Here is a 14,464-nt window from a genome sequence, read left to right on the forward strand (position 1 = left end):
CGGCCGGGAGAAGCGGGGAAAGAAATCCTCAATGAAATATATATTTAAATGCAAAACGGCCCGTTCAAACAGGGACCCATTATGCGTTCGGTGTGAAACGCTATCAACATTTAAAACTTCATTGTCTCCTTTGTACCAAATCCCTGTAAATCTTCCACTAGCCTTTACTCATTTTCATCTGAAAAGCCTGTTTGGGCTGAATAGACAGCAATCAGCAGCCTCTGGACTTCTCTCTCTCTCTCTGGAATGTCAATTAAAATGCAGATTTTTTTTTTTTTCTTCCCCCCCCTGATCTCTTAGTAGCAAAAGACTTGAGGAAAACAGGATAGTCCTGGAAAGCAAATGAAAGAAGTTCAAACAATGAAAAAGTACCGAAGCTGCCAGCCGGTTCCCATTAGTCCACCAGAATTAACGTTCAATAGCGGTGATGCTCAGATTTGCTTGGAGATTGAACTATGTTGAAGAGTCTTGTTAGATATCTCTGTGTGTGTGTATATATGTGTATATATATGTGTGTGTTTTGGCGTACAAGCTTTACTGTTTAGCTTTAAAGCTAAAAAAGTCTGATTAGCTTTAAAGCTTCACGTACCTGGATTTTTCTGACGAAGCTACGGGGCTTTTAGGGCACTTTGGATTTCTTTGTGAGGGGAAGATCCATATTTCATTCACGTTTTGCTGTTCCCTGCCTAATAGAGAAAGATGCTGAAGGGTTATACAATGAGCAATGTATTGATTCGGTTAACATGCTCTACAAATTGTACTCTCCCTGGGGAGTGATAAACATCTTATAAACAACAATGGAAGTAGATTAAAAAGAACACTGAGCATTGAATTTAATTAATGCCACTGCTGAACAAGTACTACTTGTTTGTGTGTGTTTAAACTGAAGTACAGCTTGGAGGAATTTGGTTGGGCTCCCAAACCAGTCTGCTTTCCCATGCTTGTCAGTTTGGCAAAGAAATTTGGGCAGGTATGTGACGAGGTGAAAATTGACTTGATGAGCGAGTGGCAAGGAGAGCCATCAATCATTGGAGGCTGACAACTCCTCCCCAAAGTGTAGGCTGAGAAGAGAGACAGAGTTCCCTTTCAAGGGGAAAAATAAACACTACGTGTGGCTTTCACTGAGTCTGAGACTCCAGGAGGGATTATGGTATTGTAGTCAGGAAGCCAGAATTGTGGAGGCCAAAAAGCATGCTGGGGCTGTGTTCCAAACATTGAGATAGAGGTACATAATTATCCAGCGCAGGAGGTCTTTCCAGACACTCGTCCCCCAGCAACTGTGGCGATTGAACTATGAAAAGAATTTGGTTTCGTTTCATCTTTGTTGGACTCTGCTTCTTTTGGGAAAGGGCAATCCTCGAACCCCGCTCGCTGTCCTGGTGGTGAAAAGTGGTTTGGTTTGGTTTGGCTCCCTGGATGTGGCCAGAGCTCTGATTTTTGCTTCGCTGCGCCTTTGCAAGCCACGGCTTTGAATTTTCTGCTGCCCTGTGAATGAAGGGTCCTTTCTTTCTGCTGGTGGATGTTCAGGTGCAGAAGCCAGCAAAAATCTCCAGGTGAGAAGACGCGGGGTCAAGTAGCCTTGTGCTGCTCTTCAGGATTTAGGATGGGGATAGGAACCACAAACGTGCTTTCAGTGGCTTTTAGTGTAGCCCAAGAAACCTGGAATAGCTGAAATGCAAGTGGAATTAATGCTGGTAGGGTATAGAGTATATGCTAGTGGTCTGGTATGTGTTCTTGCAAATTTATGATTAAATTTTGCGTTTATATACACAGCCTTTAATCAGGCTTTACAGGATGATCTATGGAAATTAAATCAGCCTTACATCCAGTCTGTTAATTAAGTTTTCTACCCACTTTACAGCTGGATAAACGGAGCTACAGAGCTGTGGCCGTTGGCCTGGGTGGTGGTGTCCAGGAGCAAGGCTTGCTCCAGTCCTTCACCAGGCACAAACCTGTTGGGGAGACAGAGCTCTCTTCACTCTTACACCTGCTCTGCACTTCTCTAAATAAGTGCTCCGCGAGCTCTTTGCAAATGTTTGTGCAGTGGTCTGATGGTGTTTTCACTGGAGATTTAATAGTAGTTGCTAGCTTGTGGTCTGGGATGTTCATGCTGTGCTTCAATCTCTGAAGGAGGGACAGAGCTTTGAGCTGCTATCAACTGAGGTGAAAGAATCTTGCCCTGAAGTATTGGGGATTTGCCTGGAATAATACCGTGTATTAATTATTTTCTCCCAAGTGCCTCATTCATGTCATCTAAAGTCTGTTTCTACTTCACTCCAGAAGTTACTGTAAATAGTACCCCAGGTAGAAGATGCCTCAACAGCATTGCAGTCCTTAGCACTGTGAACTTGGTTTGTAGGTAGCAGGTAGTAAAAGGCATAAACTTGGTAATGATTGGCTTTATAAAGGGGTAATATTTGCCCATGATTCTGTGTACTGCATGCTGAGGTACCCCATCCAAATGGCAGTGAGTTTTGGGATGTTTTCCTTTATTTCCTTCTTTTTTTTTGCTTTTGTGTTTTTGTTTTGTTTTGAAAGGGGGAGGGCATAAGAGAAACATTTTTTTTCCCTGTTATTTTCCCCTTCAAGATGAGTACTGTCTAAGTTTCAGTTGGGTTTCATCACATCTAAGATGAATCATTGACCAGATTAGAACAATTGCTGCAGTTACTTGTTTTCTCCATTTACTGAGGGATTCTCATTTTTGAAGCAGAAAATCAAGTCTAATTTTCTGGTTGAGCTGTTAAATCACCATGTGAGGATGCTCTTCTGACCCTCACCTGGCATCTTGGTGTGGTGGCAACAGGTTCCCCTGAAGGGAGAGCTGGTTGCTTTGGTACTGCTTCTCTTCTCTATTCCATCAGTCCATGACTGGATTACCAGTTAACACCATTTACATTTTACTTTGAAAAAAAAATAGACTTTTTTCCCAGTGTCTAAACAAGATATATCAATAAGCATCAGAGAGAGAGAGAGAGAGGAGGAACTTGTGTGCATGCAGTTTAGTGTGCATGAATGGAAAACGATGCTGGGGAGGTATCCTGTGAAACTGGAATCTATACCACACTTTATAAGGTTTTTAATTGCCCTGTCATGCAATGTAGCTAACCAGTATCCCTGCAAAGACCTGGAGCCTTTACCCTGCACCACACTCGCAGGCTTTAAAAGGACACTGAACTGAGTCAAGAAGCTACATCCATAGGGCAGCTTAAGTCCTGAGGTAAAACAAAGTTTTAGAAATTACCTAGGTCTTTAACTGTTGTGGAAAATTACTGAATTCTTGCAAATTCAGCTGGCTGCAGAACTGCCTAGGTGAAGGAATGAAAAACAAGGCACGCTTACATAAACCTTCAAATAATAACAAGAATATAATTTGTATAATTGTGGTAATTTTGTAGCATTACAGGTTATGTGCCTGCACATGTGCGCACCTCTCGTTTTTTTTAAAAAACTGTATATTTTCTGTCAGTAAAATAGCTCTCTAAATATGTGCTGAGAAGTGATTTTGTGAAAACAAGGAGGACTTGGTTACGCCTCGGGTGATGATGGAAGCTGCTAACAGAAAATGAAAAGTCACTCACTTTTCACATATTCTTGAACCTGGAAAATTATTTTTCCCATCCTCCTCTTCTTCTCCCTCTCACCTCGAGTCTTTTCGAGGCTTTCTGAAGTTTTTTGGTTTGTGTTTTAAGATGTTTTTGCTGACAGTGTTAAATCTCTCTCCTCCCCACAGCAGCAGCCGTCGTTCCAAGGGAGGAGGTATTACCCTGGCCGAAGGCACTGCTTTCTCTCCATGCTTCTCTAGAGGTGTTCAGATGGGATTAAAGTCCACATGGAGCTATGGAAATGGACCAGGAATTTACTCTAAAAAGATGGTCAGCTGGGATTTGGGTTGCCTTATCTGCCTGGTGGTGGTCACCATGGCTGGACTTTCCCTGGCTCGACCTTCGTTTAATTTAGTTGTTGAAGACACCACGCTGGAACCTGAAGGTAAATCACTCTGGAATCCTTAATTCCTCAAAATAAGTTAAATTTATATGCCTCGATGTCTGAAATGGGAGTCGGCATCTTTACATGCTTTGGTAAATCTAAGGCAAGTAACAGATTAGCCCTCAAGAGTTACGTTTTTTGACTTTTCCTGCTTGCACGTGGGCTGTGTTCATGCAAGGACGAGTTTGTTTAATCTTATGCAAGCAAGTGGTGTCAGTGATTTCACTTGGGACTGTCATCACGTTGTATAATCAAAGTGTGCAGCTGAAAGTTTTCAGGAACGGGTCTTTTAGGAAAGCAGCCTGTTGCACATACGTACGTGGCGCTATCTCAAGGAGCGAAGTGGTCGCATAGCTGCATGTCTTTGTGGTTGTCTTAACCTGAGAAGTTCAGGGAAAAGTAAATCCCAACAGTTTTTAGTCGTGTGGCCTGAATGTTTAATTTTGCCAGGCGTTCTGCAAAAGTGGTGTTGTGGCTTTATTGTACTCTAGAATAAATGTTCCTCTTGCCGTTAATATCCAAGAACAATCGGTGCAGTGTTTGGAAGTGTAAATGTTGAGATCTGAGTAGCAGGGACTGCAGTTTGTGACTGGGAAAGCAAAAGCTAACTGAGACCTTTACAATTGGAAGAGGTGTTTTGATAAAATCTCTTATTTGAGCCTGCACCTGTTGGTATGTTCTTCTAGGGATGTCTGTTCCTCAAGCTTTGCAAAGTGGCTTTCTTCTCTGAAGAGCTAAGGAGGGGCTGCTTTTTTATTGTCCTGAGCTGATTGCACTGAAGAAGGGTTTTTACTGTAGTGTGCAAGATCTTTGCTGCTCTCTGAACACCTAAGGGGAAAAGTGAAGCTTCCTTCAGAAAGTTTTATCTGTCCTTTGGAGGCATGATTACATTTCTAATAACTCAGCTGTCAAAGCAATACAATAGTCCATAGAGCTTTTCTGATCCGGCCAGCTTGCTGGAGAGAATCTGCCTTTTACACATTCTACTTGTGTCTGTGGACACAGCTTTGTTTTTATTTAATACATTTTCATGCAATACTTATTTGTTTCTATCCACTGTCTCTAAAAATAGATGTCACCACCTAACACATTTTCAGAATCTGTTTCAAGTATGTAGGGATGAGCTACTTAGAAATAAGCCCTCCTGCCTAGCAAGAATTCCTGAAAAAAATTAACAAAGGAGAGCAATATTGTCATCTGTCAGCCACTGAGATTGTTGATAGCAAAGATTTTTTTCTTCTGAAGGTAACTTGAGAATTAAAAAGAGCCCAAGTCTCACCACCACTTACTGTATGATTTGTTAATTGCACATCTGGTGCCTTTTTGGCTTTTCAGAGAAATGACAAAATCATGAATAATTCTGGTTTCAGATGAGCTGTTTGTAGCGAGGTCCCCTAGTTTTATGGTTAAATCAGAAGGAATATGGTTGCATGATTGGTGGAGTATTTTACAGGGTGAAGTGTAATATTTTTTTGAATGATGCTTGATAATTTTTCATGTTTTCAGGGAAAGAATAGCTTTTATTACTTTAAAAAGCACAGTTTAAAAATGTTTTTTCCACAGTGAATATCCAGGGGGTGGAATCTGGGTTTTATCAAAGAGTAAATAGTTAAAAAGCATTTAAAACTTCTTTCCTGGGCAGAAATGTTACTGACATGAAACAATTTTAGATGTGAGAACCTGAATCATTACCAGAAATGACGGGGGAAAAAAAAACTTCTACCAAAATGCTTCTAAGTTAATGGTATAATAAGAGCTTTTATGCTGTAGAATACAGGGAACTGTGTGGGATTTATATCTGAAATTTGGGAAATAAAACCTCCTTTCTGTACTTCATTAAACCCCTTTAAAAAAAATACCAAACTTTTACACAATCACCTTCTCTGGGTTCCATCACTGCCACCCAGAAGCTCTCCAAGCTGAAAACAAGACAAAAAGCCCTTCAAAAAAAAAAATCTCTTCAAAGACAAAGCAGTCTTCTTTTTTAATTTAGCAAATGCCAAACATTTTGGCCACAGCTAATTTGGGGGGTCAGGTGCTCTAATAATGTAAATTTTCATCGGGGCTGCTGACTGTGCAGTCATTAGAGCTATGACATTTCATACCAGCTGAGAAGGTCGACAGGGCCATGACCTTTAGTGACATGTGTTGATCTGTTCCTTAGTCTTCCTTCATGGACATGCCCTAGATTTTGTATTTTTTTTTTTTAATGTTAGGTGCTTTTATTGTTACTATTTATTGTCTTAGTGACTCAGAATATTCAAAAATATGTATGCTGTGTTAACAGGAATTGAAGTTGTAGCTTTTTGTTAATTTGGTTGTCATAGAGAATATACTTTTGTCTCTTAGCCAAACAACTTTAGGGATGTTTTCTTCAGAGTATCTGGTTAAGTATGTGCTTTAGTACAAACAGGAGTTATCTAACAGGATAAGCAACTTCGTGGCGTTGTGCAGCACATGTAATGCATCAAGGGACTTTACTTTTGGTTATCTGCAGTCGTTTTGATCTCTCTGGTAGCACATTTCTCTTGGGTGTTTTTACAGAGGGCTGGATTTGTTGAGCTCTGAATCTCATCTGTGACCATTAGATAGTACTCTGGTTCATCTGAAAGTATTGACACTGAAGGTGGTGTCTTGAGCCGTTGTAAATTATAATGTCAATATTGATATTGTGGGTGCTCGCTGCTTTAAGCAGTGGTGGTAAAATCTGAGGGTGTTAAGCAGTATGAGCAGAAACAAGACCTGTAGGAGCTAGTTTGGGGGCTGTCAGCTGTCAAATTATATCGTGCATCGAGTGTTTATGTATATGTTTTTTGTCCTAGGGAGTATAAAGACTTTCTGCTTTTAAATATTTAGAAATAGGCCTGTCCCAGTGTGTACAAAGGAGCCTTTCTCTTTCTGTGTACCCAGGCTATGAAGGCCTTTGATGATAGCCAACATTTCAAAAGGGTTCTGACCGCACACATAGGTTGAAGGGTTACTTTGTGAACTGAATAATTAGTTTAGACATATATTTGATAAATAGCAAGCTCTCCCTTGACCTTCCCTTGCCCAAGCTGTGTGTTATCGTTCTGCTGGGTAGCTAATTTAGTCTCTTCCCCCATGCAATGCCTTGACACTGTCCTTGGAGCACCCACTCGGAGCCCGTGCCTGGTGTGCTAACAATGTGTTTCAGTTCTTTTAATTTAGGTCAAATTTCAAAGGACTAATTTAAGCTCTCCACAAGGGACAGCCTAACTCCGTGTCCCGGCGAAAACACAGTGGTTCAAAATGGCCTGAAATGGATGTTCGAGAGGTACCCAGGAGCACCAGGGAAGGAGAGAGACCTCCTTTAACGAGTGGTGTGTGCTTATAGTGGGCTCTCAAGTGAGTGAGGAATTGTCCTTTGGCTTTTAACTCAGCCACAGCTGTTGGCTGGCACTCAACAACAAATATAAACACATTCAGTGCAGTACCCAGAGCAAGACCTTCCTTTTCGTAGAACTGTTGCATCACATGAGCAATATACTTCAATTTCTGTAAAAACGTTGTCAGTCCTTAGAGGTTCGTGTCACCTGTGGCCACAGTGGTTAGTCCAGTCCATTTGGAGATCGTTCCTTGGCAGGTGCAACCTGCCTGGAGGTGAAGTCTTGTGAGATGCTTCTTAGGTTCCCAGGGAGTGGGCAGGGCTGCAGCTTGTGGAGAAGGGATGCTGTGGAGGTGGGATGTCCCCTGTCCCACCAGGAGCAGCGTGCTCCCTATCCTGGGGTGCCCCCATGGTTCCTTTCCGTGCCAGTGCCACTCTGGTGTGAGGTTGCAGGGCTGGTGGGACCCCACACAACAGTCATCTTCCCAGAGCAGGGGCTGTGGGGAAGCACCAGGACGCTGCTTCCAGTTTGGTAGGAAAAATAAAGCAAAATGTTCACCTGGAGTTCCCTTGTTTGCATTGGGGTTGGTTTGTAAGAACTGTGACTCGAATAACTGCAAGTTATGATTGTGATTCAAATTAATTAGTTAAACCTGAGGATTTAAAAACTTTTTTTTTTTTTTTTGAAAGGCAGGGCAATTGTCCCAGCCCATTGTGGAGGAACATGACATCCCCCCAGCTTTGGGTGAGGGCTGGATGTGCTTTCAGGGATCCAGTTCACTGAGTTACTTGGCCCAGTACGGGAATTTCTAGCTTCGATTTGGGGGACCTGTAGAACCAGACAGATAAAATCAGTCTTAACCTGTCCATTCTGTGTTGAAATTCTGCAGTCCTTTAGCAGGGGCATGGTCTTGAGCTGCAAACAGTTGGGCATGGGTAGGGGTGTTATTTACAGTCGGAGTTGATGAGACACTGGGAGTTGGTCACATGTCGGCGTGGCAACTATTTTGCAAAGCAGCACAAATAATGGTGTGTTTCAGGCTTATCTGCCACAACTGCAGCTTTTTGATAGAGGGAAAAATATTAACTTGTAGGAATTTGATTCCTTTAGTGATTTGTAAGTTGTTTTTTTCTTTTTTGTGAGCCAGAAGATTTTCAAAGACGCTGAGGATTTTTTTTTATAAACCACTTGTCTAGATAAAACTCCAGACTGACTCCAGTGGATGCACAGTTTCCTAATTTTAAAATAGCTCTTGATTAGTAGAGAACATGCAAGAAATTTCAGGCTGTAGTAACTTTTCTATAGGCAAATGACAACCCTTTCCAAGCAGAGTTTACAAGGAAAATGCTGACAACTCCAGTTATGCAGGTTGTGTACGTGTGAGACGATGGACTGTTGTGGTGTTTTAATAATACCATAAGCATAGTTCTTAATGAGCATGTTTCTAAAACAGCTTCCCAGCTTCAGTAGAAATTCTCTCTTGGCTTTAGACAAATACATTCGAAGACTGGTATTTTCTTAGAGTGAATATTTATTTCAGGAACAGATAGGAATGCACGAAGAGTACTTAACTATCTACTTTTCTGTCACTAATAGAGAAAAATTCCTTACTAGAATGGTCAACTTTTTAAGTGTTGGATATTTTTGAGCTTCAGGTTTGGAGCTTTACAGTGAAAGCAGTTTCTTCGAAGCAGTTCTCCTTAGCAGTATAAACCTGTGTTTTTAACAGAACTATCACCCACACAGGCAAGTTGCATCTTGTCTGTTTGTAATAGTACACCTGGTTTAGCTAGGAGAGAAAATGAATTTCAATGTAGTTAAGTGCAGAAGTCACACTGAAAAGACTTCAGGAACTGGAATCATTCCTGAAAGGATGGAGAGCCTGGAGTTCTGCACCAGTGTGACTGAGGGTTTGGTTCTGTGAGCACAGGCTGGACACACTGTGCTCCTCCATCACAACTGCTCCGATGGGAGCATCTTCTACAGGGTGGATCAGGACACACAGATAGGTGTTTGTGCTGGCTGGGGGAAACTGGAGAGTCCTTGATTTGCCATGGAGCCTGCCAGGGTAAAATTATCCTTACAGCAGTTTGGGAATTGATTTGAAATTCAGACCTTTGAATTTGGGTTCAGCGCATCGCACTGCGTGTCTGTGGCATTTTCTGTGGGTGGTTTGGCACGATGTGCCCCCAAATTCAGGGATGCTGTCTTGTAGTACTGGGGGCTAAACTGGTTTTGAAGCTGATTGAGGGAGAAGTTGGAGCAGCTTTGAATACAGGCAAATCTTAAATAAAGAGCAGATTTGGAAGAGTGCAGCAGCCAACAGCTCCTGTTCTACTGAGACGTGTCCTGGGAGCACGGAGCTGTTGGAAGTTTGGCCCTGTGGGTGTCAGAGTCAAAAGCATCAGCGAAACTTTTGGCATTTACTGCTTGGGGACTGCACCTCTCAACAAGGACAGCTGCAAAATGAGATACTTTAGGAGGGGGGTCAATACTTAGGTGAATTTTAAACTTTTTTCCTTAACTTTTAAAGCTGGCTGATAATTCGTGATAATTCATATACCAATTCTGTACATCTCCAGATTATCCTTTCCTATCTTTTAATTAACATTGTGTTGGGGGGTTTTGCTTTTTATTTTTTTTTGTTTGTTTTGTTTTGTGTTTTTTTGGGTGTGCTTTTTGTTTAGGTGTTTTTTTTTTTTCAATAAAAGAACTTATTTTTAGGGGTTTGGATTTCCCAGACGTACTTGTGAGTAGTCAGTACCTGGCATAGAGACGTGTCTCATGGGCTTCACTTTCTGCTAGTTCAGGTCCTTTTGCTGCTTGTCACCACACAAATGACATTATCCGTATCAAAGAGAGGGACAGGAAGGCAAACGAAGTGCTAGCTGAATTCTGTCGTGCTGCTTCCTTGACTTGCCATGCTATTCTTATTGTAATTGTATTTTTAACGTGACTGTAAGTGAAAGTGCTGGTGAAGCTCAGCGAAGCTGAGGAGTTGGGAGATCTGACCTACTTTCATTCCCTTCCTCACATGTCGTTGCAAGTTGTGTGTAATTATTGCTTCTCCTCCCCCGCCAAAGAACCAGCTCATCAGTTTGGGACATTAACCAATGTCAAGAATTGCCTTACAGTAGCAAAGCCACAAGAGCTGGGGGGGGGGAGGAAGACTTCTTTGTGGCAAGGAAACCATTTACATTTGTGCGGGTGTACTGGGAAGGGCGAAGTGCTGGGGGACTGGAAGGGAGAAGAAGGAGGGTGAGAAGCTGGTTGGGGAGGAGAAAACCATATTTTGGCTGTATTTGATTTTTTTTTTCCCCCTAGCTTTTCATGAGTTTCTATTTTGAAAGGGATTTTGTGACGTGGTAGTTACCACCTCAGGTGTTTTCCCAGGGTGTTCCCTGATGGGGTTTGGGGTTGGCTGCTGTTGCTGGACATACTTTAGCGGTCTGCACGGACAAGGATGAGTCTCCAAGAGGTTAAATTGTGGTTGGATGGAACAGAACCTGATCCCAGCGCTGTGTTGCAACTTAGTTTTGGATGTCATAAAAAATTATCATGTAGAAAAGCTACCTAAAGCTCACGATTGGACTTCTTGAGGATGTCCTTTCTGGGCGTGCAGGGTACGGGTGAGCTGCTGGCAGGACTGGCTGCTGGGCACCAAGGCACGGCCTGGTTTCCTCAGACTTGCTTTTCAAGTTTGGAAAGCGTCTCTGTGTTGTAATGTTTAATTTGTTTCAAGGAAAGTAATAGGATTTATAATTCTGAATGCCACCCAAGAGTTCTTAAAAATCCTTCTAAACCCCCCAGTTTAAATTTTGAGCAGTTCTTGAGCTCAGTTTTATTAAACGTAGTTCAATCATGAAAAATAATCCTGTTTAGACATTATGGTGTTGAAGTACCCAGATTTATCTGGGATTGTTTCCTCAGCAGGGTAGCACAGGTACGTCAGACAGGCAGGATTAACACAGAGGCTCTGTAATAAATCTGCAGCCCACCACTACTCAGTAATAGCCCTTCTCCTACCAGTTCAGAAGCATTTGAAGCATCTTCCATTAGTGTGGCAAAGTGCCCAGGAGCCAGTGCTACTGGAAGGGGTGAGGGAGGTGTCTGCAAGTTAAAAATAACCCTTGTCATGAAAATTGTCATAGGCCACTTGGAAGTGCAGCTAGCCAGCCCACCTTTTAACTTCAGGGCTTGCTCTGCTGCTCCTCCCTTGTCCGCAGGTCCCACTGGTGACTGTTCTGTCTGGAGCTGGAATTAAATTAGCTCTGATGTCTTTTGACTAAACGTTGCCCTTCATTAAAAGGGAGCCTGGTACGCCTTGAAGCTTTGAAGTATTTGGAGACTACCCTATGGTTTATATGCATTGTGGGTAGGACTTGAAAAAGTGCTGTGGGAATGGTTTGGGGATATTGTTTCCAGTGACTGTTTTCAAATCCCACTTTAGGAAGTGGGAGAAGATGAATTTCAGGGGCACAGACAAGAAGAGACTTCGAGACGAGCTGCTAAAATTAAGAGGATTTGTGTAGTCAAGTAAAAATGGGACTGTGTACAAAAGAAACAACTGCTGACTTGCTTATAGGGAATTTGAATGGATGTTCTCTGCATCCAGAACTAACACTCAAACATGAAATTGTGCAATTTTTAACCTCAAAGTTGTAATTTATTTCTTTTGCACATTGAGCAGTAATAATCTCGAGCACGGCCTTTGGCAAACCTGGATGAAGAAAGCATAAATCCAAACAAAACCTATGTTCTGTTTTGTTTTTATGTTGCTCCTGAAAGGCAAATAAGGAGCCTGAAAAAAGCTACAGATTGGAATAGGTGCAAAAAAATATTAAAACTAAGAAAACCCATTTTGGACTGAATAGGCACGCTCATACTTTTCCCCAAGGCTGTATATCTTATGTGGAGTCTTTCCCAAGCAGACTGTAATGCTAAGTTGGATGATGGGAGTTGGTTAAATTGCTCTGCCACTTGGTTATGTGCAGAATACTGTCAGGAAGATTTGGTGTTCTGCTGGTGCTGAATGTAGAAAGGATGAGAAAATAATCCTAGTCTTGGATTCTGCTTTTTGAGAAAGAAGGTTAAATATTTTTTCCCTCAGCATTTCATTTGAGGCTTTGGCAAAAGGTGAGATTTGTTTCCCCTTTGTATTGTATAATAGATTACATGAAAAGATTCTTCTATAATGAGTTTGAGGACTAGTTAATTATTTTTGAGATTGTGTTACATGTGTGTTAGGCTTATATTGTATTCCCTGGTACGCTTAGCACAGGGACTATCACTCTATTACTTTAGGTAGCTGATGGAGCTTATGGCTTGAGCAAAAATAGCGTGAAGATTTGGTGCCTGGAAGTGAAGGTTCAAGTCCTGAAGACTTAGTTTCTCATCATACTGGTGAAATTATAAAAGACAGAACAATAATTTTAGGGGTTTTGGTGTGGCTGTCTAAGGTTGGGGGTGTTTTCTCCCCTGTGGTTCCCAAGTCTTTGTGCAGAAGACATACTACTGATGCTCTGGTGTTTCTTGTTTTGTCTCCTATCTGGAGATAGATCTTACAGTGGGTTTTGTGTAAAGAAATTTCATCCTGTAAAGAGCAGACCGTGAAGAACGGGGACAAACAGGAAGAAATTGCAGGGCAGTTCCCAGCAGCAGGAGGTGGCCTTGCTGGTCTCTCTGCTGTTTACTTTGAACTTGGCATGCTCTGAGTCTTCCCTGGCTTGGCTTCCAAAAGTGTAAAGCACACAGCCAAGCCCAGGAGCATGTGATACTTGGCATTTTTGACGCATGTTGCGTGGTTGTGCAGCCATAACTCAATAATCACAACTATAAAGACAGGTAGGAGCAAGCAGGCTACAAGTTGTAGGAATTTTTAATCTGTGCTTGAAGCCTAGACAAGTACAGTTCTTTCTCATTTGAGAAGGAGCCTTCCTTTGACTGCAGGGTGAGGCACGTCAACCCAGCTGCTTTGCAACCATCAAAAATGGCTGAAATAGTGAAATGGTGAAATAGTTCGTGCGCCTCGCCCCGTGTCAGTCAACACATAGCAGGAGAGCTCATGAGTTTTTCCCCCGTGGCTCTCTTCTGCTGGGTGTGATGAGGCCCTTGTGTGTGTAGCCAGGGCTAAATGCTGCTTGGGGATAGTTACTTGAAGGAGTTGCAGTTCCATGATGCTCGTCTGCCAGAGAGCATTACACAAGGCAGTTGGATGTAATGCGTGGGGATGATTTTTAGGTGCATCTGCAGAGCTTTTCTCATGGCCAGGGTGTCCCACAAGTGGTGAAACTGCTGCTCACCAGAATTATTTATTTTTCTAAGTCTTCAAAGCTTAGGAAAACAAGTTAGCGCGGTGTAATATTTTCCCTTAGCCATGATGACATTGGCAAGAATTTCAATTGGAGGAGATTCACCTTCTTTTATGATCTTGGTATATGTAACACTGAAAGGGAGTTGGCATGGTGCTGGAGGTCCGTGCTTTAGCAGGTCAGTGTGGAAGCTCCAGGCATGCATTATGTGGCAACACTTACTTTGTTTTGCAGATGTTCAGTTCCAGGGCAAAAGGATTCTCCCTGCTCACCAGAATTTTGTTATTTTTTTTGGTCTGGTTTTATCCCTTGTACCCATCAGGTGACTAGGTCCTTACAGAATAAGGAGAACAGGGTTAAAGAAGATGCCAGGAAAAAAAATCTGAATTGTTTTCTGAGAGTCTGGTGCATAATGTTTTGTGGGAGCCACTGCTTTCAAATAGAGAAGCCTGGGAGTGTGTTTTAAAGGCATTACTGAAGACTTAGAATCTGCCACATATTTGTTTGTACCTATCATAGATACCTCATCAATGCTTTGTTTGAAGTTTTTTATAAGGCCTAAATCTTTGTCATCAGATGAGAACAATTCATGTTTTTATACCTTAGAGAGAGGGGCAATGACTCCTGCTCTTCAGTGTTGTTCAGTGACTATGGATTTTTAAAAATAAATATTTTCTTCTTTTTTTTAGTGTTTTAAAATTATAGAAGGAACTGTAGTGATTTGGAAAGGCAAGTGTTTTCTCAGAACAGAGACCTTCTGATCATGCCCAGTGGAGGCAGAGCTGGCAGGTAGCTGACGGAAACACAGTACAAATA

At 42.0% G+C, this 14,464-nt stretch overlaps 1 protein-coding gene across 1 annotated transcript in view; it reads left to right on the forward strand.

Annotated features, from left to right (window-relative positions):
- The first annotated feature begins 3,738 nt into the window (after window positions 1–3,738).
- FGFR2 (fibroblast growth factor receptor 2) overlaps window positions 3,739–14,464 on the forward strand; it is an 80,081-nt gene continuing 69,355 nt past the window's right edge. Inside the window, 1 exon segment of the mRNA XM_008942497.1 lies at window positions 3,739–3,990. Within this exon segment, the coding sequence (XP_008940745.1) occupies window positions 3,816–3,990 (175 nt within the window). The 5' untranslated portion in view covers window positions 3,739–3,815.

Source organism: Merops nubicus, unplaced genomic scaffold (assembly GCF_000691845.1).
Source record: "Merops nubicus isolate BGI_N331 unplaced genomic scaffold, ASM69184v1 scaffold1896, whole genome shotgun sequence".
NCBI classification, from domain to species: Eukaryota; Metazoa; Chordata; class Aves; order Coraciiformes; family Meropidae; genus Merops; species Merops nubicus.